The sequence below is a fragment of the Pleurodeles waltl genome, chromosome 11 (assembly GCF_031143425.1).
Source record: "Pleurodeles waltl isolate 20211129_DDA chromosome 11, aPleWal1.hap1.20221129, whole genome shotgun sequence".
NCBI classification, from domain to species: Eukaryota; Metazoa; Chordata; class Amphibia; order Caudata; family Salamandridae; genus Pleurodeles; species Pleurodeles waltl.
In genome coordinates, this window is record NC_090450.1 from 415,140,500 (window position 1) to 415,165,488 (window position 24,989).

General features: G+C 41.6%; 1 protein-coding gene across 2 annotated transcripts in view; it reads right to left on the reverse strand.

Annotated features, from left to right (window-relative positions):
- MYO7B (myosin VIIB) overlaps positions 1 to 24,989 on the reverse strand; it is a 1,466,311-nt gene that overhangs the window by 613,518 nt on the left and 827,804 nt on the right. For both annotated transcript variants that reach the window (XM_069213753.1, XM_069213751.1), the window contains 2 exons: positions 7,251 to 7,386; positions 6,896 to 7,059 (listed from right to left, as the gene is read on the reverse strand). In XM_069213753.1, the coding sequence (XP_069069854.1) occupies positions 6,896 to 7,059; positions 7,251 to 7,386 (300 nt within the window). The remainder of the gene's footprint in view (positions 1 to 6,895; positions 7,060 to 7,250; positions 7,387 to 24,989) is intronic.

Sequence of the window (24,989 nt, forward strand, 5' to 3'; positions counted from 1 at the left end):
TAACTGAGTGTGTGTCTATGGAAAAGGATTACAAAATGGGCAGAGAGAAATATCCACACTACCCTGAATCATCATTATCCACTATATGAAGGATGGCACATGCCCAAGGATAACCTTCAATAACGATTTTATAGCACAGGCATTCTGTACATCACACAGAAATGAAGCACTCTGTAGTCTGTTTCCAATAGATAGAGCAAAGTATTTCTTTTATCCACATCTTCTAAACCATAATTTCTAGATTTATCTCTAACCACACCTTTTATTACCGTTTTCAGTTGTCCTGTGGATACACAATGGCAATCAAGTGATGATAATCTATTTATTTAGATTATCAATTATGCTATGTAGATTTATGCTCCAAGGTGCAGTTGAATTTAACTGTTAGTAATCTTTAATTGACTGTCACAGCGAGCCATCAGCTGCTTGAAAAAGACAGGCCAAATTATGTAGTTTCCTTTGCTGATACCTAAATATTCTATTAGTCAGGCCAAGCTCAAGTCTCAATTCAGTTCTTAACAGTGCCATTTGGGAGGGCTCACCATCTTTTCCAGATTTTCATTTCAATAACTGGCAAACAAATAATATTTTTACCAACAGTACTTCGCAGCCATACAAGAGCATATTTATTGTTTTTAAATTATAAGTTCCTTTGAGAACTTCTACATATGTATGCCCAAGTTCCATATCCAGTCTTTGTTAAACACCCGCTATGGCCCTTGCTCTTAACTCCTGTTGTTCTTAGTGTGCTTTAAAATGAAGATAATATTTAAAAAGAAGACCAAAGTACCTATACTCCTTGACCACCTCTAATTGCGCCCCATTTAACCACCACTTCTGCTTGACTGTCCCTATACCACTTTTGGAAAATACCATAACTTTTGTTTTAGAGACATTTATAGTCATATCACTCATATTGCAGTACGTTGAGAAAGCATCTATTTGCCTTTGAAGGCCTACTGTAGCGTCTGCATAATAAAGGGAAGAGATATGCTCATTTTTGATGCCCTATTACTTCCCATTTCCACTCTTCTCCATGACCCCTCATGGAGTTGTATTATCAATTTTAACAATTCATTTGCAGTATTCCAAATCCACATTTTTTCCAAAGAAGACATCAATTCACTGTATCAAATGCCATAGACAGATCTATGTATGAAACATAAAGAGGCTGGGTTCTTTTAAAGGCATAATCCTCATTCAACAGGTTTAATAAAAGACATCCATTAACTGTAGAGTAAGCCCTGCAAAAACCTCTGTAAACCTAATTGCACTTTAGGGAGGACTACCTTGTTTAATATCCAATCTTCCAAGACAAGTAAAAGATGCTTAGCATAGGGTTTACTCAAAATGTCCAACAAGGTATCATAGGGTAACTCTTGGGAGAACCAGGAGGCCCCTCTTTGTGAAACAGAACCCTAATACTTCCTTTAAAAGATTCAGGTACTTCTTCACTACTTATTATAGCCAAAAACACCAGGGTCAAAACGTACACCCAGAAACTAGGATTACGTTTTATTATATCAGCAAATAGACCATCTATTCCTTGGGTCCATGAGCTTTTTAGACTCTTTATTATTATCTCGACCCCTTTTACTGTGGGACTTAGTGAAGGTTGCTCTTGTATTGTAATCATATACTTCAAACACCTGGAGCGCACTGACTCATCAATATTACCATCTTTTACTTTGTAGAGCTCTGTCTTGTACTTAACGAACTCCTCTTCAACTACTCGGGTTGCTTCTGTTTATTTATGACCCCAAGATATCACACACTGTACCCCAGAAGCCCTTTGTTCTACCTGTTCGAAGAGCCATTATAACCTTCTTTCATGCGCCATCTTTTACTTTCCAGGCGATTTCCCGTATTTCTTTTTCACACTCTTTCTCAAATTGTCTAATAAGAGTCTCTCTATTACCACCACCTACATTGTAGGCCAACCACATTTTCAAGTTAATTTCAAACGTTTGCCCAGTCTTTTTGAGATTTTACCTTTGTTCTTTAAACCCTTTCCAATCTTTAATGATAATAGTGCACTCTCTAACAAAGGATATCAATTTATCATAATTTTTCAGAAGAGATGTCGTTAAACTGATCTCTCAAACGTTTACTAACCTCATTCACAGTCTGAAATGTCAGCCTTGCAGTACCTATTATCTTTCACTTGTTATACCAACGTATTTGTGAACTACTCTGCCAGCAGTCCCTTAAACATACCCAACCATGCAATGTAAGAAAAAATGTCTTGTGGTCACTACCTAATAATTCCCATTTCTCAAAATCTTTTATCGCTAAAGTCACCAGAGGAGATTATAGGATAGACAATAAGACTGGCCGATTTCTCATTATCTAAGGTATTTATCATCTGCTGACTGTCACTGCACCTACCATTAATTACTGAGATATTATAACTAACCACTGTGGACAACAATTTCCTACTTTTAAGGTCACTGTGATTTTTAAGAAGATCCTGACCCTGGAAGCCCCATACATTATTATTTTCCAATCGAAGGTAAACATTTGATATTTAACTGGGGATTTTAGCATTAAGATCCTACTAATAAGATCAGCATTTTGGAGAATTTCTGCATAACTTTTTCCATTAAATTACCAGCTCTTTTAATTGTTTATATTGGTTATATTTAGAAGGGCAATAGGTATTTACTATAATTAAATATATAGCAACATTTTTCACCTGATTTTCCTAGCTTTTTTTCCAGACCTAAAATTGTAATAATTAAAAAAATTGTGAGAATCAATGGAAATGTTTTAAACGTTTATATTGTGTTTTAGTGAACCTAAAAATGCAAAGCTCCTTGTAGGGCATCCATTTCATCCCTTAACTTCATCCACAATATAAACCATAAAATTGCTTATCACAATTTCTTCAGTTTCCCATGTTTCTTGTCGAGCTTTCATTGAATAATCATTCTTTTTTAAAGTCAACAGTAGGGATTTCAAAGTCTTTTTCAAGCCATATATATTCCAGGACACACAAGAAACACCATCATAATCAGGAGCTCCAAAAAGGAGGTCTTATGGTCAACCTTTCTGGATTGCTCCAGCCACCCAATTCCAGTCATATTCACCCTTTATAGATGAATCATCATGTTATGCATAAACTAGTCCTCCATTCAATTACTTTGCTATTACAATCCTTTCTGTCCCCTCACCTAGAAATGTATTATTAAACCTATGGCTTAACATTTTATTTTGCTGTGCCTCCCTTGATACATCACAGAGACATTTCTGGTGGGTTTCAATCTCCCTTAGACTATTAGATGTCACTTAAGGGGAAGAGAATCTCTCAAAGTCATCATAGCCTGCTCCTTCCAGATTATCAATGGAATTAATAAGTTCCTCAATCACTACCCTGGAGTGAAAATGAATAGTTAAATATGGTGCAGATGCTGCAACATCAGTCGCCTTCAAGAAAAAAACCAAAGCAATGTCTTTAGAAACCAACTTGGAGAGCTTCAGTATTGTGTTTAAAAGGCTAATATTCTAGATCTACTAAGGGGTCCTTCCAGATCATGATCTGCAAAAATGTCCACGAACTGAAGAACCCAATTGTTAGTGTTATAAGGATTAGCTGAAAAAACTCTCTCTCCAAGCAGGTCATAGCCTGCTGTAAGACCAAAGGACCTGCCCCCTCCTTTGAACATATATTACTTTGGATCACACATTCAGTTTCAGGGCGCCTGTGAGGGTTACTTTGACCAGGATTACATTTTGGTGAGCTATTTTGAGCCAAAACTGGGTCTGTTGAGTCTCTACAAATCTTACAAGCAATTGGTCCTGAAGACAATAAAACCGAGCTAGGCTCATTAAAATCAACCACCCTTTGCACCATAAACCCTGGACATAAAAATCTCCATTCCTGAGTCAATGGTGCAATGTAATGGATTCAATGTTGCAGAAGCTTCATCACGTTCTTCCAATCTTGTTCTGCTTGGATCTTCTGGGTTAACATACTCTTCTGAAACTTTCACATCTATGACCAGGTGGGTGTAAGAAGCAATCAGAACCAACAAGGATAGTTGAATTCTCACTGAAACGCATTCAAAGTGTGAAATGTAAGCCAATTTGTCACCCAAAACCTCACAACAATCAGGAGTCAGAAGGTAAAGATAAGAACATTGTTGAGTGCAGTAGGCTTTTGTCTGCAGAACTTGGTACATCCCCTTAGCTCTATCATGGACTGAAATTACTTTTGAGAGTGCTGTTACAGGCTGACTGTGGTTAATAAATAATCAATACCTGGAATGACTAGCAGGTTTTATTTTAATTTCAATTGGGCAGCCATGTATTTTGGAAACAAAAAATATCCCTGTTCACAATAGCATCAATCAAAGGTTGATGGGTGAAAACTTTAAATCACTGCTCCTTTCAAAATGTTTTGGTGCCTCATTTCAATATCCAGATGTTTGTTTCGTTCTTTCCATTTCACAAAAAATGGAGCTCAAAGTTTTTCCCTAGGTGACTTCTGTAATTGCAGAAAACTGCTTGAACCATTTCTTGAAGCTGAAAATGTACAGGAGTAGGGGTGGATTTTGGAGATATCTCACCAAATTTGGACAAATCTTTAAAGTATTTAACCGCCAAGTGCAGCTCTAGCAGCTCTTCACAAGCAGCGGAAAGCCATACACATCACTAAACTGGAGTTTTGTTATCTGGGAAAATCTGTTATGAGCTACTGAGCATGGGCTTGGCTGCCTACCTTGAGGCTCTTACTGGGAAAAACCCTAGCACCCTTGTTTGGCGGAGCTGTAGCATGATGTTGAGGTCACTGCCGGAGTCCAATCCTCTGCACTGAAATTCTCTAGACCCCAAATCACTTCCTATGTTCTAAGCTGCCAGACCTGGCAATTGTGTCAAATTCTATTGACATTTTACTGGATTTCATCCAGATAGGGAACAATGGGAGAGGTGCCTAAATAAAGTCAGTAATGCTATTTCTCTAAGTTTGCACCATAAATGGCACAGTCTCAAACAAGATCGTCTTAATGTGTGATATTGCTATTTCTTTAACTGCTCAGTTGGAAATATCCACCATAGACATGCTGAGACAATTATGCTATTTGTGTGCATCATCTGCAATGAGTCACAGGGATGTTGTGCTTCAAAGGATTTACTTAATTCATCCCTGTGGGATCTGCAGAATTAATGAGGCAGGATTCATTTTAAAATCCAAATTAATATATTTGAATGCAGGGGTGGTGGCCTAAGAGGGACAGCAAACATCTGTAGCTGCAATCCCATTAGCAAAATGTGGACAGTGCAGTCCTCTCTTCTAAAGGCACAAAGACTTTTAATGAGTCAGGATTCCTCTTCAAATTCAAATGAATGTCTGTGAATGTAGGGATGGTGGCCTAAGAGGGACAGCATATGTGCCTTACTGCAATCCCATTTGCAAAATGTGGACAATTCAGTTCTCTCTTCTAAAGGGACAAATGAGAAATATTTGGCATGAGGAGAGGAGACATTTGAAAGCGCATGAAGAGGTCCTCTTGATTGCTGTCGGCTCTGCCCCTCATAATTACAGCTGTCACAGACCATGTGGGAAGTGTACCTCACTGATAGCTTCCATTTTGCAAATGAATACCTCCTCATTTAGGGTACTAGTATCCAATCAGTGAGTTCCAGTTTCAATAGTGGTTGCAATGAAGGGGTTGCCTCTTTTGACACCCTTCCTTGCAAGGGGAAAAAGTTGCCATGTGGAATTTGCAATTTGGAAATCCATTTGCAACTTCTAATGCCTATTTAGTACATTGTGGCTACGGTTTATGCACCAAATGTAATACGTTATGTAAAGGGTATATCTTAAAGGAAGACGTTCTGTTGCAGGGTTTTTTAACCATTTCATTTTACTATGAACACTTACATCTGAAGCAATTGTGGTATACATGCTGAAGTCACACAACGCCTTCAAAACTAAGCAAACAGCAATAAAATGATCCTAAAATTGAGGAAAAACACATGCTCAGGTGGGATATAATTATAAGATCTTAACAGTGTGAAAAGATCCAGCTGTAAAAAAAAATCTTAACATTCTTTGGGCTTTCCTACATAGGAGACTGTGGAGTGTCTGTGATAGGTGTGCAAAATTGTATTAACACGAATGACTTTTGTGTGTTTAACGATTATTGAGCTATTGATAGTACACAGTTTTTGCTTTTCCTCATTTAGCCCATGACATAGTTTTCTGTGCACCAGTAGTTGCCAGTGAAAATGGAGTTGCTGCTTTCTCATGCATTGGCTTTTAAACCATTTTTCTTGTGAGTTTGAAACTGGATGGGTGTTGGCAAACTTTTTATCACACAACTTAAAAAATTATTATGTGGACAACTTCATGAACTGCAGCAATAATCATAGAATTTACAAGAATAATAGGAAGTTTGTGAGAGGGAAACTTTGCAAAGCCACGGTATGCACTTGGCACTGTTTGTTGACTTACGGCTGCTGTAAAACACAACAAAATCACTGAAAAAAATATTATTGCTTCTTCCCAGTCTCTCACAGTCCCTCAGGAAAGATACTAAAGGACATGAATCTGGAGAGGTACTCAACCTCTGCGGGAGTAGCCAAAGCGTGAAGGGGACCATAATAGCATAATCACTGTTTTTTCTCTTTTCAACACAAAGCAAATAGTAGCTGAGATTCCAGGGCATTTCCCCTATAGTGAGGGGATGTTTGGTCCTATGTATGGTAGACCAACAGTCCCCTGAGCATCAAAGACATGGAGACAAGGAAAGCATGTTGTTAAATGAAGAGGCCAGACAACTAGTAATGGATCACTGTTACAAAATGCAGAATGAATCACAGGTTTTTAGACCAGGCTTTGGGACTTCAGACATATGCCTATTTTGTCAAGTGAAAAAGTTTGAGTTCTGACCTTGTTAGGCATTCTGTTAGAATTTAGATGCCGAATACTCCCAGGACCCAAAGAAACATGGGTGGTCCGAGCCTGGAACAGGTCCTTCAGGAATTTATTGGTGGAGGAGTGAATTAGAAGCACGAGGTCAGAGCTCAACAAGTCACGGTTCTTCTCAAGAAAGCCTGTGGGTAGAAGAAAAAACGGTCATAAACAATTACATGAGACACCGGCCTGATGGACTAACATGATACCACAAATATATTTTTACAATCCACACGCTTTCTGAGTTGTATCACATACTTCAGCCATACAACAAAACACTCTGACTGATGTAGACAATGAGTCTGTTGCATACGGTTCTCTTGGAGCTCACCTTTAGACTCATAATGTACGATCCCTGCAAAGTGGTTTATGGAAAATTTGGTGTCATGGACACTTTTTGGAGGGAGGTAGATACTGCTCTGACCATGATGAGAGTTCAGTTTGTTTATCATGGTGGCATCAGTGCCCTGAAACATATCAAACACAATAAAAACAACAGTTATAGTATAAAATGAAAATAAATTGTCTTAATTTTTAAACACATGTATTATGTAGCCATTACATCAAATTGTGTGTGATGTAAATAGAGGAACTACTTTCAAATAATAACAATACAAAAATGAATCGAGAAAAACATTTATCTTTCCAGAAAAAAAACGAAAAACCTGATATTTTACCCAAAAACACCCCAAACATCCAGCATAGAGAATCAGGAATTAGTTTAGAGAAATGGAAGGAAACATGTAATATGAACTGAAAGTGGAATGGAAATAAGGATAAAGGTAACAACTTTCAGACACCTAATTTATTTTCCTATTCATAATAAAAAAAATAGGAAAATGTCAGCAGCCTTTCAGCACGCTAAAAAACACTCTGTGAAAGGATACCATTAATTTCATGAAACTGGCTATTAACTTGACTGGCCATTTCTTCAATACAGCTGTTTTACCAAAATAGGCTAGGATTATGGTGTGGTAATTTTACCCAGTCGGAGTATCCATAAGTCCACTTAATACAGAATTAATGAACATTGATAACCAAAATACTGGCAAACAACTGGGAAGGCAGGACCTTGGGGGTAAAGTCGATTCTAGTGTAGCACATACAGATCACAAATGAAACTTTTTTAAGTGAGTTTCACAACTTGGAAAGCAATTTCAATTAAATTAAATTATCTTTTATTCAGTCAAAATTTAGACCATTAGAGTACAATCAAACATACATCAGTACATAAAAAGAAAAAGAGCAAAAGGAAAAAAAAATATATATAAGAAAATAAATGATAAAACTCTTAATAAATACTAAAAACAGAAGCAACCATTGGCTTTTTTATAATCTGGGGAAAATAACAAGAGACCTTCTTGCCTACTTAAAAAACAATCACCAACACATTTTGGTAGACTCCTGCTGGAGGCTATTGAATTTCCATTCACAGCTATTTAAAATGAGATATACTTTTAACCATTAGTAAATATATAAATACGTAATAGAATCAGGACTTCATTATAAGAAAAATTCGAGGACCACTGGTCTAGTATTCAATGCACCATTGTCCTAGGGAAAGACACATTTTGTAGTCACAACCGTTCGTATTAAAATAGTTCTAGTACTAACAATCTAAAGTGCAATGTGCTGTCATACAATAAGTAAATTTATAAATGAATGCTATATCTTGGCCATGAGTTGTAAAAACTATTCTAATCATAACAATCTAAGATGCACTGTACTGTTATACAGTAGGTAGATTGATAAATAAGTACTTTATCTCAACCATTGACCATAAAAGCTATGAGTAGAATAAAAAAGGCAAATACTTTTGTTAGCATGATATTATCGCTATAAATTATAATAAAATGTGGTATGAGAACAAAGGGAAGAGCCATTCAAAGGTTGTAATCATCTGTTATTTCCCACTATTCCTACTATGTGGCTCAGCATTAAAAATCAGGCACTAAAAGTAGCCCTATGACGAATGGACCAAGCTGCTGTCAAACTTTTAGTGACCGCGCTTACAACCAATGTAGATGGATCATATTTACAAATTCTATAGGCGTTAGCTCGATCATATAGTAGCAAAGCTTTACACAATGGAATGATCCATTTTTCCCTAGGACTCTTATGTAGGTGACAAAAAAACTAAACTTGTTCAATTGATTCCTACAATGTATTGCATTTTAAGCACTTATTTGCCTCAGAGCTGTTCTTTGACCATCGAGCAGTAAAACTATTGACTGGTAAAGTTCCATATCTGAACTGGAGGAATAAAACACGGGCTGTAAGCAGGTATTGGGAGATCAAAAAATTGCTCAGGCCATGGTTCTTGTTTTACAAGCAGGAACTCAGATGTTAATCGACCCACCCCATTACTATGGAGGATCTCCACATTGGCCTTCTCCCAGTATCTTTGTTTAACCAATGAGGTGGCATTGGTGGGGATCGACTCGGGTCTCTCCCAGAAGTGGGAGAAAGCCAATTCGTCCCAGGCCAATTTCATCTCCCTCAACCAGCTGACCTTTTTCCAGCTATGCTGGGTCTTTATAAGATCTGTAATTGCCTCTCGGAAGGGTTCCAGTTCTTCCGTTTTCCATAAGCGGATCCAATATAAGAGGGGCCTTAGTCCTGCTACATCTTTGATGCTGTTTGATCTGAGATCAAGTCTGAGAGGGATCATCGGTGTACCCTTCCCTAACCTAGTTATATACCTAAATAAATTATTCTCTTTAATTTTTTAATTTGGAGGACATCCAACTGCCTTTGGGAACCCCATAACTCTGCCCCATACAGTGCAGCACCTCAAATGTGGACTTTATATATCTCAAGGATACGATTCAAAGGTGGACTAGCTACAGTTCTAGCTTTACGTCCTAGAGCCCCCCCTCTTTGGCATATGATATGAGCCCGTTTTCTAATAGTTGCGACCCAACTACCCGAGTCCATTAATCTGATCCCCAAGTAATCATACTTAGTGACTTTTTCCAAAGGAATGGAATTCGTTGAAATGGTCACTTTTGCTTTTATTTTCCGGGAACTACATATCATAAGCTTGGTTTTCATGACGTTAACTTCCAAACCAAAGTCTTTGCAAAACAAGCAGAATTGGTCAGCCAGATTTTGCAAACCCATGGGAGTTTTTCTAATAGGATGATGTCATCCGCATAAAGCAGACCTGGGATTTTCTTGCCTGCCAGCTTGGGTGAGTCATTAATACTATTAGTTAAATATTTGATACAGTTGTTTATGTATAGAAGAAAGAGGGTAGGTGCTAAGACACAGCCTTGCCTAACTCCTCTTTTGATAGAAACTGGGTCAGATAATTCACCATCCTTGCCGCTCCTGATTTGGGCAAAAGTACTTTCATGGAGTCGGACTATAAGATTTAGAAGACCTTTAGGGACACCCATGTTGGTTAGTGTCAGCCAAAGTTTATTCCTAGGTACTAGGTCAAAAGCCCCTCTAAGATCGACAAAGGCCACATATAGGATCCCGCCTCCAGCATCCACAGCCTTCCATTTGATTGCTAAGAACCTCAAGATCTGGTCTTTTGTACTGACCGCAGGTCTAAACCTTGCCTGTAAGTCAGAGATGGCTCCGTTCTCTATTATCCACTCATCTAAGTGGAACAAGATCTGCTTTGCAAAAAGTTTTTGGAGGTTATCGAGTAGACAAATTGGGCGATAATTAGAGGGATCACTAGGGCTGCCTTTTTTGAAAAGGGGAACTATCTCGGCTCCCCTCCATGTCCGGGGATTGGAAGCTCCAGAGGCGACTACATTGCAAACCAATTTCAGATAAGGAGCCCAGATTTCGGGGTTCGATTTATAAAGATCACCGAGGATTTTGTCAAGACCCGGAGCCTTCCCCCACTTCAAAAAGGTTATTGCAGCCTTGGTTTCTGCCAAGGTGAAACTGATTGGGGGTACATCAGGTTTCCCGATTACTACCAATTCCCTGAGGTTTGATGCATCTGCCCATGTGTAAAGAGACCCAAAATGTTTTACCCATGTTACAGGGATAATTGAGGTACCAGGCAAGGGCCGGGAGTCACCACTGTCACTTGAAATCAGCTTCCAGAATTTGGAGGTGTCATTAGGTCTTGCGGAATCCAAAAGAGCAGCCCATCTTGCTTCCTCTCAGCTCCTACGGGCCTTGATAAGTTCCTGTTTATAGCTCTCTCTTGATTGTCTTATAGGCTCTATAACCCCCATACTCAAATCCCTCAATAGCTTGAGCTTAGCTTCCCTGCATGAATTGTTGAACCACCTCTCATTGCACTTATTCCTTGTTTTGGCAACCGTCTCTTTAATAAAATGTTTTTTAAGAGAGTTAAATAATTCTAAGTGCTGCCATGAGCCTATCCCCATCCTCAGATAGATGGAGCATATGCTCCATTCGTTCTGCTAATAGGCTATATATCAATGTAAGGGAGCCCAGTGAGGAATTAACAGTGTTCCACTTAATATTACGTTTGTTATTGGTCATGACAAGCTGCTGTACATAATCCTTAGGGTCAGAGGCTCCTAGTATAAGTAGCAGACCCCTGGTACATAAAACTAGTGGTTCGTGATCACTTTCTTCATGTTCCGTTACCACCATATCGACCATATTTCCCCACAGACGGATATCCAATAAAAAATAGTCGATATGGCTCCTATAAGCTCCTCGCCTAAAAGTGGGGCGGGGTTTGGCATCTGAGCAAGAACAGCCATTGCAGGCACGAGGACCGTATGCAAATGTAATATCAACAATTTGGTAGGCTGTTCTGCTCATTCTAAGACTTTTGTTCGATGTTAGATGCGGGATACTCCAGTAAATGTCCTCTTCTTAATAGAGTTCTTGGGCCACTGGATAAGGCTCAAAAGTCGCATTAAAATCCCCTTCAATTAAAATATGGTGAGTGGTTGATTTACTGGATAAAATATTGTCTAATACAACCAAAGCATCAGATTCACAATTGCTGCCCACACTCCTACTATATATGTTTACTAATAATAGGGTGTTTTCCTTATGAGTCGATAATATTAAACCTTGCAAATCAGCACTGCCCATATCCATTTCTTCAACCCAGAACTTAAGGTAACAGCTAACCCAAATAAGTAAACCACCTGAAGGCCTCCCAGAAATCACCTTACAGGCTGGCACCCAGTAACTTTTAAAACCACATCTATACTTGGGCTCCAAAGCCCACGTCTCCTGAAATAAGCATATCTTATGCTCGTCTATAAAATAGCCCAAGTCAGGGATTCGCATTTTATGCTCAAGCCCGGCTATGTTCCAGCAAAGGACTTTTCCTGAGATATCATCTCGGACTTGTGGTACATCAATCGAAGTTTGAGAAGTGATGTGTGAGTTACTCATGGTATGTGTGTTACACATTGAGACTATCGATGGACTGCTCTCAGTGAGTCCCCCAGCTTCCTTGTCTCCAGTAATGTCACTCAACCCAGTAAATTCAGGGTCGATCATATTCATCTAGTTAATGGGCAACTTACGTTGTTCTGGGTTAACATTGTAGTTTGGGTAAGGCCCCTAGGATCTGCAATTAGGGTCGAAGTTCTGTCTAAGCTGCCTACTCTTGATCTTCCCTGCTCATTATCATTAGAGATGGTACATTCTCTGGTCCTTAATCCAGACCTCGGAATCTCTGAAATGTCCTGTATAGCACTAACTTTATGTCAATCCACCTGGTAAGCATGTTACAATTGAGTGCGAGGGGGGCCCCTGAAGTCAGGTGTTAACCCACTTGGGGCACATTTGGCTACTGGGGGGTAAAAGGCTGCAATTCTGCACAAGGAGGCACCTCTTGCTGAAGGGCCGGTTTTACATGAATTTAGAAAAAGCTGTTGGACCAAGGTGGGTGAATCAAAATTAATAACAATACAATCCCCCGTTCCAATCTTATTCAATGGGCCCACCCATTCCACCCTCCTCACCATTAATATAGAGGGTACCATGCAAAATACAAAATTAGCATTAACATGCAACCAATGTATAACCTTGTTTTTCAACTTAATATACATTTCCAGACTATTTGATCAAAGCCTAGGAACATTAGTGATGACAAGGACATATGGACAGGATTCCGGGGGCAGATATAAAACTCTAGGCTGACCCCCGTGATTGTCAGGATTAATTCTGCTGGGCTCCAGGACCGTCTCTTTGGGGCCTTATTTTTGGCGCTCACAAACATTAAAGGCTTTGCTGGATTTAATCTCTGTGTTAGTAGTTGGGGCTATTCCTCCAGTTCCCCTAATAGTGGTGGCTGTTGCCTTGAAGCAGTTGTCATCTGGGTTGGTATGCGGCCTGGCATTCCAGCCCATCTCTAGTTGATGAGGATAATCATAGCGGTCCTTAAATGACAGAGGGCCGTCACCCAAAGTTACGGGGATCCTGTCTTTAGTGCCGGAGGAATGACCCAAAGTGAGGGAATGACAGTGGGGGGATATCAGGCATTTGAGGCTTAATAAGCCCTCCTAATTTCTCCTCGATAGCTTGAAGGAGGATTTAAATAGGATGTGGTCTCTTAATGAGCTCCTCCCTTATATGCACCATTATACGTTCAAGCACCAGTTGACCAACGTCACTTTCTTGTGGTATTGCAAACCTATCATTCCAAGCTTCAGGACCCGGGTTTTTGGTACTCATGGTACGGGCTTGTTTGTTCCTCAAATTAGCCTCACCACGCTTTCTTTTCCCTTTTGGGTTAGGCTCTTGATCAAGTACTAATGCTCCAGCTGAAAAAGCCGGAGTCAGCTGAGCCGGGTCTGATATAATAGCCTTATCAAAGCTCACTAAGGTAGTCTCCCGAGCATTTTTTTAATGGACAGCTGGGGGAGGTGCCAGAGCTGGGTACGTGCCTTGGGACTGCGGGAGGCATGGGGACTGTGAGAGAGTTTGTAATAAAGGTGGAGATGGGGGGTGGAGACTGGGGATATTGAGATGGATAGGCGATGCTCAAACAACTCTATCTCTTTGTCCAAGGCACCAACTGCCTTTTGTAAAAATCCATCTAAAGTTTTATTAGTTTTGAAATTATCTTGTAATACCACCCCCTTTCATCTACCCTTCTCTCTCCCTTGTGTGCTTTCTCTTCTGTTCTCACTTCTGTGTACTTTCCTCGCTGTGTAGTCTACCCCTCCTCCACTTCCTCCTCTGAGGTATCTGCAAAAAGCCCTCAAGGACACTTCAAACTTTCGCCACTCGTCTCACGTTTAGTGATCTCAGATCTTCGGACTACACCGCTTCACTAATTAGCCCAAGTCACTGGGGCCTCTAAACACGAAATAAAGGGGGGGTGGCCCGACCCGACCTCTTGACGGGCGCAGACGGGCCCACCCTTGGCCCGCACGCATCTCGCGCAGCGGCGTTGCGCGCCGTGCTTTGAAGCGCACGCGATGAGGAGGCGGTCCCCACTTGCAGCTGGGGATCCTGGGATGTGGAGTCCCTTGAAGGTAGTCAGCAGTGGAGGGCAACAGTTTGCGGCGTTGCGTGGCACGCTTTTAAGCGCCCGCGATAAGGAGGCGGTCCCCACCGGCAGCCTGGGATCCTGGGACGTGGAGTCCCTTGAAGGTAGTCAGCAGTGAAGGGCAACAGTTTGCAGCATTGCGCAGCGCGTTTTGAAGCGCCCGCGATGAGGAGGCGGTCCCCACCGGCAGCCGGGGATCCTGGGACGTGGAGTCCCTTGAAGGTAGTCAGCAGTGGAGGGCTATTTCACTCAGAGGGTGTGAGTGTGCTTCTAAGCACAGTCCCACTTGCTGCAATTCATTCTTACATCTTGGATCGCATGTCCAAACAGTGGATGTGAGCTAAACACTTTGGGGTACTGTTAGAAATGGAGTCTTTGGTTGACAGTCAGGTTACACCCCTGTTCAAGCAAGGGCCCTCACTCTAGTCAGGGTAAAAGAGAATCACCCTCAGCTAACCCCTGCTTACCCCCTTGGTAGCTTGGCAGAGCAGTAGGCTTAACTTCAGAGTGCTAGGTGTAAAGTATTTGTACCAACACACACAGGAACTCAATGAAAACACTACAAAATGACACAACACCAGTTTAGAAAAATAGAAGATATTTATCTAAACAAAACAAGACCAAAACGACAAAAATCCACAATACACAAGTCAAGTTATCAATTAAAAATCAAAAAGAGTCTTTAAGTAGTTTCAAACACACACTAATACTGTTAGCATGAAAAAGTACTGCTGGGTGCGTGAAAAATAACCCAGCACGGGCAAGTGTGCGTCAAAAAGGGGCTTGCGATGCGTCAATTCCACTCACGAGCGGGACCTTGCGTCGTTTCTCCTTTCGTCGGGTCGGGCACGTCGTTCCTTTTCTCCGCAGGATGCGTCGATCCGGTCAGCACTCTCGGGTCCTGGCAGGCCTTGCGTTGTTTTTACACGCCCAGCAGTACTTGCGCAGGAACTTCAGCCGCAAGATTATGAAAAAACCACCCAGCGTGGGTTTTGATCTCCGAGTCTCTGTCAGCGATGCTGATCGTCATTTCTCCTGCTCTGTGCATTGATTCTTCAGTCGCGTTTCCGGCAAGCAACGATTTTCAGCCGCGGAGCTGGTGGTGCATCATTTCTTCATCCGCAGATCGGAGTTGCGTCGATCTTTTCCCCGTAAGGCGCTCTATGCGTGGATTTCCTCTTCTTTAGGCTGCCAGCTTCTCCTTTCAGGGTCCCAAGAACTGGATGGGCACCACAGGGCAGAGTAGGAGTCTCTCCAGAGACTCCAGGTACTGGCAGAGAGAAGTATTTGCTGTCCCCGAGACTTCAAACAACAGGAGGCAAGCTCTAAATCAAGCCCTTGGAGATTACCTCTCAAGATGGAAGGCACACAAAGTCCAGTCTTTGCCCTCCTACTCTGGCAGAAGAAACAACTGCAGGATAGCACCACAAAACACAATCACAGACAGGGCAGCTCTTCTTCCTCAGCTCTTCAGCTATTCTCCAGGCAGAGGTTCCTCTTGTTTCCAGAAGGGTTTTCTAAAGTCTGTGGTTTTGGGTGCCCTTCTTATACCCAATTTCTCATTTGAAGTAGGCCTACTTCAAAGTAAAGTCTCTTTTGAATGTGAAATCCTGCCTTGCCCAGGTCAGGCCCCATACACTAACCAAGGGGTTGGAGACTGCACTGTGTGAGGGCAGGCACAGGTGTGAGTGACCACTCCTCCCCTCCCTCCTAGCACAGATGGCTCATCCGGATATGCAGGCTACACCCTAGCTCCCTTTGTGTCACTGTCTAGTGTAAGGTGTATCCAGCCCAACTGTCAAACTGACCCAAACAGGGAATCCACAAACAGGCAGAGTCACAGAAATGGTATAAGCAGGAAAATGCTCACTTTCTAGAAGTGGCATTTTCAAACACAAAATCTGAAAATCAACTTTACTAAAAGATGTATTTTTAAATTGTGAGCTCAGAGACCCCAAACTCCACATGTCCATCCGCTCCCAGAGGGAATCTACACTTTAATCAGATTTAAACATAGCCCCCATGTTAACATATGAGAGGGACAGGCCTTGCAACAGTGAAAAACGAATTTAGCAATATTTCACTGTTAGGACATATAAAGCACCTTACTATATGTCCTACCTTAACCATACACTGCACCCTGCCCTTGGGGCTACCTAGGGCCTACCTTAGGGGTGTCTGACATGTAAGAAAAGGGAAGGGTTAGGCCTGGAAAGTGGGTACACTTGCCAAGACGAATTTACAGTTAAAACTGCACACACAGACACTGCAGTGGCAGGTCTGAGATATGATTACAGAGCTACTTATGTGGGTGGCACAACCAGTGCTGCAGACCCACTAGTAGCATTTGATTTACAGGCCCTGGCACCTCCAGTGCACTTTACTAGGGACTTACTAGTAAATCAAATATGCCAATCATGGATCAGCCAATTACATACACATTTGGTTAAGGGGCACTTGCACTTTAGCACTGGTTACAGTGGTAAAGTGCCCAGAGTAACAAAAACAGCAAAATCAGAGTCCAGCACACATCAGCACCCTGGGGAACAGAGGCAAAAAGTTAAGGGAGACCACGCCAAGGATGAAAAGTCTAACAGGTACAGTTTTGCACACTATGTTTGAGACTGTTTCATTGCAATGAAGTCTCAGTCATGGCTTGCCACGGTCTCCTCATGCACTTCACTGAAGAATGACCACCATTAGGAATTTTTCCTTTTAAAAAAAAACTATCACGTTTTTCTCCAAAACCATGAAATATAACAGCTGTGGGCCACTGAAACTTGAGATCCATGGTAGTAGTTTGTCGTTTCTGTGACACTTCAAAGACTTCCTCATTCACTTACTTACAAGAGGTCGAAGCAAACCAGCGACCTATTCTGCAGCGGTATTGGAAACTAAGGGGCAGATTTAAATATTGGGGAAAAAGGAACTCTGTCGCAACAACTATGGTCTCCCTGCCTGACTTAAATGCAGGTGGACCATAGTTTGACAAAGGCAGAGAATACTCTGTCTCCACAGAGGTCAAACTTCTCCAACGGCCTGACTGAGTAAATAATATTGGAACCTTGGCTTTATGTCCACCTACCTAATTTAGAAAGGCTGACATACTGCCATTTTTCAATGCACCTCACTGCCAGGAAAAACTTGGTGGTGAGGACCACTGAAAAGAACTCAATGCCCTCCTCACCTGGAGGAATTTTCCATGGTGAGGGAAGGTATTGTTTTTGTTTATTTTCAAAAAGAAAATCCCACCTTGGATTTTATTTTTTAAATAAACAAAATTGATAACTTTGACGAACAGCTCCATCATGTTTGATGGAAATGTATGGCAGATGTATAATGCATTGACAGGAACTGCCTTGACGGTGGTCCCTGTCAATGCTTGAAATGTCAGCCAGGTTGACAAATAGTTCAAAATTTGACAGGCGGCACCTCCATCAAGGCAACAGAGTAATATACTCTGCTGTCCTGGAGGAGAATGGGCAGCCTGCCAAGATAAAAATAGGGCTCTTAATCTGCAATCAGGACAAAGAAACATGACTTTAATACACAATCATGGATAGTCTGAGCCTCCCGTTATCATGCTTCAAGCTTCCTCATCCAAGCCACCATTTATAGAGTCATTACAAGACCAAACTAACTTGACCTACGAAATTGAACACACATTTTAGGCCCTTTTCATACCCTGGGGACACTTATGCATAACATATTGTGCAGAAATTCTCATTTGTTTTTTTCCTTGAAATTTACAAATCAGTGCTGAATTTGAATTCTGACCATGACACAGATAAGCTTCCTTTCTCTTGCCTTTTTAAATAAATGTTATGATTATGGGGTTGATTATATGTTGGTGGTGTGTATACTCTGTTGTAAGGGCAACGGAGTATACACACCACTAACATAATTGGCTGCCTACCTGATTTAATTTCAGGTGGACCATAGGGTTGGCTATGGTGGTGACTACTCTGTCACCACCATTGCCAAACCTCTCCAACGTCCCTACAGAGTAAGGGCCATCAGAGAAATTGCTACACGTCCACCTGCACAATCAGGATGGGTGGACATGTAGTCATTTTTTTTACTGTTCATCACTGCCAGGCAAACCCTGGTAATGGGGGACCGTATAATGTAAATAATGATCTCCTTTCCTTGGGAGATAACTCCCATGGTGAGAAAGCATCATTTGTTTTTCATTATGAAAAGAAAATCCCATTTTGAGATTTTCTTTTTCAAAATCAGAAAAAAACTGTCTGGTGCAGGGTTGCATCCTGCTGACGCAACCTTGCACAAAACAGCAATATACATTGACAGGAACAGCTGAGGTGGTGGTTCCCACCAATGCTTGATAAATAACTGCCTGCTTGACAGCCATTTATAAATTTGGCGGTTGGTCCCTACACAGAGGAACTGGGTAATTTACTCTGTCCCTCTGGTTGAACAAGGGGCCGTCCGCCATTATATAAATCGGCTCCTTAGTTTTAATACACTGGATGCTCCACAAGTTCTATAAAGCCTGACATTTATTTGTTTAATACAATTATTTGCTTAATATTATTAGATCTTGTGGTTAGGTCTGTATTATGCAAATACCTTAAATAATGAAAAAAAGCATGCTTAGAAAGATTCTTCTGCTTCTCCAACGTATTCAAGTAGGATAGCTAGTGAGAGGCTTGAAGAATGGGTAACTTGAATGTTCCACACTGACCTCACAAAAACGTTCATTACCAGACTACAGAGAGTTCAAAATCAGATGGCTCAGGCTAAGCCTCAATCTAGAATATGAGAACAAAATCCCTGTATTGAAAGCTCTCCAGGTGCTATTGCTGGTGGCCAAGGTCAAATCCAAAATCCTGTGGACCATACACAAGGCTTAGAGGAGAAGCAAAGGGGGTACCTAAGGCAACATGCTCCACATTATACACTACCACGTCCTGGACTTCGGCAAACATCCAAATGATCATTACACCAAGGACACTGTGTTAGAAGCACAGACATCGATGTCTCAAAGTTGAACTCCCTGAGCTCTGAACATGTATCTTGTGAACTGCAGAAAAAATACAGAAACCCATTTCTGAAATCCAATATAACTAACAAAACCCATTTAGTAAAAAACGCCAGCGAATAAAAGTACAGTTTAGCTGAAAATAATAGAATTCCTCTCTCTCACTCCAAGTATTAAGAGGAGAATTGAAAGCACAGATGGGGATCCGCACAACAAAAGTGGAAAAACAGCATTGAAGAGGGGGGCATTTAACTAATTTGAACAGTGGATGACGAAGGGAATTACGTGGGTGGAATGACAGCCTCCTCCCCCCCTCCAAAAAAAAAAGAAAATGAGAGTGAAACATTCAGTCGAAAGATGGACGGATGTTCGAGGCTAACCCTCAATAGCAATTACAAAAACATGATACACCACAACGATTAGATCTGAGTTCAGAGGGAGATGAGAAGATAAAAGATATAAGCAAAACTTGAAGAGATAAACGATGTTCTAAATTTATGGCATTTATCCTCTAAATAAATCAGATAAAAGGCAACGTCGAAATTCATAAATTAGTTTCCACTAAATGGTAAATTCATTCATTTAAAAAATGTATTGAACATTTCCCTTAAATAGTTGAAGTAAAATGCTTTCTCAGAACTTATATTCTATTATTTGTTTTTCTACGAAATAAATTACTAGAAAGGAACAGACTTCTTTAATGTTGCACGTCAATTAAACGGGTCTATTTACATACTTATGGAGCTATATCAAACTCCATAAATCAACATGACAATTAAATCCCTCAAGACAACAGCCCAAGAGAAACGTATTATTCATTAGTTTTGTTGATCCTTTTGTTTGCTTTTTTAAGGACAAAAAACATGAAAAGGGATGAGAAACGTATGTAAAGGGGTCTGTTTTGTTAATTTTTGGGGTAAATTAGTAGAAAAATATGTATTGCCAAGCATAGGTCAGGATCATTGATCAAAAAGGGACAGAAAATATCAGGAGCTTGGGTGATGGGTTCTTATTGGGAATGTCTGGGAAAGATGTGCTGATTGCGGTGTTTCAAACCAGCTTAGGGTAATACTATTGATGTCAACTGGACAGAAATTCAGCTTCGCAACAGGATTCTCACCTAAGGCTCAAAGGTGGTCCAGCATTATTTGTGGCAAATGGTACTTTTTTAAGCTCATTCCACCCAACTGATATTCAAACCTAGGTGGACCTTAAAAGGATCATCCTCCACTCATAGCCACACAGAGGCTAAGCTATAGGATGGTAGTTGGCTTCTGCAGGGGGAAGCTCAAGTAGAATAGCCAGTAGAAGGGCATGTAGCAAGGCTCGGTGTAGCTTTGGCAGAGCAAAAGATGGATTTACGGGAGACACTACCCCCGTTGCCAAGCCATAGCCTCAGTCACCATGGCACAGACAGTGAAATGTTGTGCCATAAGTTTGATTCAGAATGCTGCAGCCTCTATGTAGAACCCTTATCTTGCAAGAACATACATGCGCACACTGGGTCTGGTGTAAGCATTACTTTTCTACACTGTTACGGCAAATAGCAAGGGGTATCACACAGATGTAAATATTGGTAAAATAGTGTGGAACAATACCATTACCAGAGATGAAAAAGAAGTTGACAGAGGTAGACTGAGTTATTTTGGTATCAGCCCTTTTCTTGGTGTCCTGGTATCAGGCTGGCTAACTGAAATTTTATTTAGCAGCCCATCATGCTACTATCACATTCATTACAGGATCTCTTACCAGAGTTGTCATGCCTTTATTAAACAGTACCACCACTTCTCATCAGGGCTACCATAACTGTGGTATGGCTGGGTTATTTCTGCTTGATGATTTACACATCTTTAGCTATGATTAGAAGCCAGAAGAAAAGTCAGATAACTCATAGATTTAAGGTCTCTCTGATAATGCTTAAGTGTGACTCACAGGTTGCAGGTTCAGATGCGAGTGTAATCACATTAGTTTTCATGCTTTTCAGGTTGATCAATTACAAATGGGTGATATATATTGTACATATCAAAGTTCTGTGCAATACTGCTTTGGAAAAAGAGTGCTGCCTGACAAACATACTATTATTATATTTAGTCAGCACTTCTGCACTACTTATTAGAACCTAAAGTAAGAAGATGAGCAGATTGTTAATACTCTAGTTCGAGAAGCCTCCCATCACACTCACCCTGTCCACTACAAAAGAACTTGGCAAGTGTCCCTAGAAACTGTTGTCTGTCCACCTTTCTGTGTTTCTATGAGTGGATGTACAGAGCAGACTACTGGTCCCAAAGCATGAGGGCCACCTTCAGCAAGTCATGGCTTTGTAAGCTAACACTGCTTTGGAATCTGGGACATTTACTGTTTCCACTGTATGTATGGGCCAACAAGTACAGTATTTAGAGTGCTATTAGGAAAAAACTGCATTGGCTTTTCCTTTTTTAAAGCAAAATCATTGACTGTTTTTTCATTTCCATGCCCAATCAGAAAACAAGTATAAGTACAAAGAGAGAAACAGTAGTTTGACAGGCTCATAAAAAAGCATGCAAGCCTCATAATGGGAAATCCTGTGGTTCCCTTCAGTGTTTGTTGTTTTGTGCCATTGGTCAGACAGAATAAATTAGGTAGGACCCCATCTGTCAACGCTCTTGTGGCCTCAAGTCCCCACATTTATTTCCGTTTAGAAATTGAGGGCCAAAGCTCATCCTCTTCAACACTGTGAATATGAAGGGCCATTCTACTGAATCTAATATCTCTTAGTAATCTAGAAAGATGATCGCCACCTGTGCAGTAACTGCTCAACTGTAAAATCAGCATACATTTAATCTGGCAGACTTAAATCGATGGAATATATGAAAAAAGGGTCCATGAACACACATTTTAAATACACCACATACCTCTCCCTGGAGCCTATAGGAAATATGTACATGGAGTCGATAGTTCCCCTAGGTGCAGATCGCCTGAAGCAACCTTGTAACGTATGGTGTGGTGTGACACTGCTCTATAATTCAGAAATGTGTGTATGATAAAATCTAAGCACTTAATGATATTGTTGGGAATCAGTTAATACCGATCCCGCTCTCGTGCCTATGGGGACAATTCCTGGGAACCGAAGACAATAAAAACACTTCCAGAAGTTTGGATCTTGCTCTAGTTTCAGAAAAAAAGGCCAGGCATTGGAAAGCCTTCAGGGCAACCAGTGTGAAGGTTTCGTTACAAGATATACATTAGTTGCCGAATGCTGAAATCGCAACAAGGGTCAAAATACATAAACAGAACACAGGAAGGGGCACCGCACGTAATTAAAGGGGCATTTGTGTGGCAGCCAGGGAAAGATTTGACTGTCAAATAACTAATCATAAGGGGTAATAGCTGAAGGGCAGCCGAAGGAAGACAGATTCAACAGGAGGCGCCGGATAGGCATGTGGTAGTGGCGTATAGAATACCACTGTTAAGACATTTCCACGAGCAAGTATCATTGCAAAATTAGGAATACAGTTGCATTACTGCGTAACACTATGGGATGTATGAAATATGGATGTTTGCGTGCCACCCTTCTGTACCGAAGGAACATTTTTCATTTACAAGTAATATGGGACATCACTCATTTGATGTTTCATTTAATTTTGTGTTTTCACAGTGTAAATATGTTTGATGGTTTTAAAGTGAGAGTTCCCTAATGTATACAGCTGTAAAGATATATAATCGAATTCTCTATTAACATTATTGCACTGTAATGTTCTAAATGCTAAGACAAAACTATTAAAATAAAAAGGTATGATATGTCAGACCTTTTAGGTATAAATCCGAATTGTTTGGGGAGGGAGTCCTTTAATGAGTTTCATATATACCTCAATAATGAGCAGACAAATTGGGCAGTATGAAATGCGCTTACTCTGAGGCTCCGCAGACCTGACTATCAGTACAAATTTAGCTGTTCCAAGGTCTGTCAGTAGCTGACCTCCAGACTTGCTGCTTCAAAGACATTAAGGCCCTCATTACAACTTTGGCAAGTTGTAACCGCCGTGCGGGCGCTAATGCGACCGCACTCCGCAGTGGCCATTATGACATTCCCGCTGGGCTGGCTGGCAGAAACCGAGTTTCCGCCCGCTGGCCCAGCGGGGATGTCTGCCGCAACATGGGAGCCAGCTCCAAATGGAGCTGGCGGTGTTGCGACCGTGCGATGGGTGCAGTTGCACCCGTCACGCTTTTCATTGTCTGCTGTGCAGACAGTAAAAAGCTGTGTGGGGCTGTGCCAGGGGGCCCCTGCACTGCCCATGCCTAAGGTATGGGCAGTGCAGTGGCCCCCAGGGGCCCTGCGACTCCCCTTTCCGCCAGCCTTTCCATGGCGGTTCCTACCACCATGAAAAGGCTGGCGGAAAGGGGACTCGTAATCCCCTGGGCAGCGCTGGCGGATTAAATCCGCCGGGACCACTGTGGCGAAAAACCACAGGTCCCGGCGGTGCGACAGCGGCGCTTCCGCCACGGTCGTAATACGCAAGTTTGCACTGCCAGGCTGTTGGCATTGCAACCTCCAAAACAGCCCTGTCGGTTTTTGACCGCCAGGGCTGTAATGAGGGCCTAAGTCTTAAGCATGTGAACTGACCTTGGAATTGGCCAGCTTCCTAACAAATTCAATCAGTAATCGATCCGGAACCAATGTCTTCTGCACATGTAGTTGGCAGAGTGATGTAGAACCCCCTTCCTCTAACAGGGCATCTTCTAAAACTGTCCAATCCACCACTTCCAGCACCATTAAGGAGAGGTCATTCTGTCATGTTTCCCCTACTAAGCAGGGCAGTGGCGGGAACGGGATTAATAATTATTTAGCATGCCATTGTCCAGCTGCAGTTTCTTATCGAGGGCGTCAGTGCTCCGCCCCCCCCTTTAGTTTCACACCCCACAGGGCATGTAACAAATCAAAGTAATTATTAAGGGTAAAAACTGATTCGAAATCACATTTACACACTTTATTTGTCTTGCAGGGGACGGAGGCTGCAGCCTGCTTCACAGTCCCATTCACTGTGCTTTTTGTTGCAGTGACGCTAAAACTGCGGCCCCAAAAGCTACAGTATATGCAGGGCTGGCATCAGCTCGGCAAAGACGTACCTTTAATGCCAGTCTCCACCCCCTGACGACATGGGTTTACAATTAGCCCGGGCGTATTAGTCTGAAGCCCTTTCGCGCCGGGGCTTCATGTCAATCAGTGAGTGGAGAGCATGTTCACCCCACCCTTTCTCAACTCCTGACAGGGTCCCACCCTGTGACGAGTTGGGAACGGGTGGGGAAGAGTCTGCAGGCAGGAAGATACACTGCGCAGACTCTAGGTGTATGCTTCCCAGGCTGCAGTGCAAATCGGACGTCATTATGCTGTAATTAATTGCCAGCCAGCAGACCCGTGCCGTACAGAGAAGGTCGTACATTAGTCTAGTTAAACCTTTAAGTTGAAGGAGCTTCCCTCCAGTCCAGATGGTGGGCCACAATCCTAACCGTGTGAGGCAAGTAAACAATTTAGCAGCTGAACTGGGCCTGATCTAGGTAAGAAGCAATTTTAGACTAATCACTTCATCTGTGCCTAAAACGAAAAAGGAATGAATTGTGTAATGTAACTG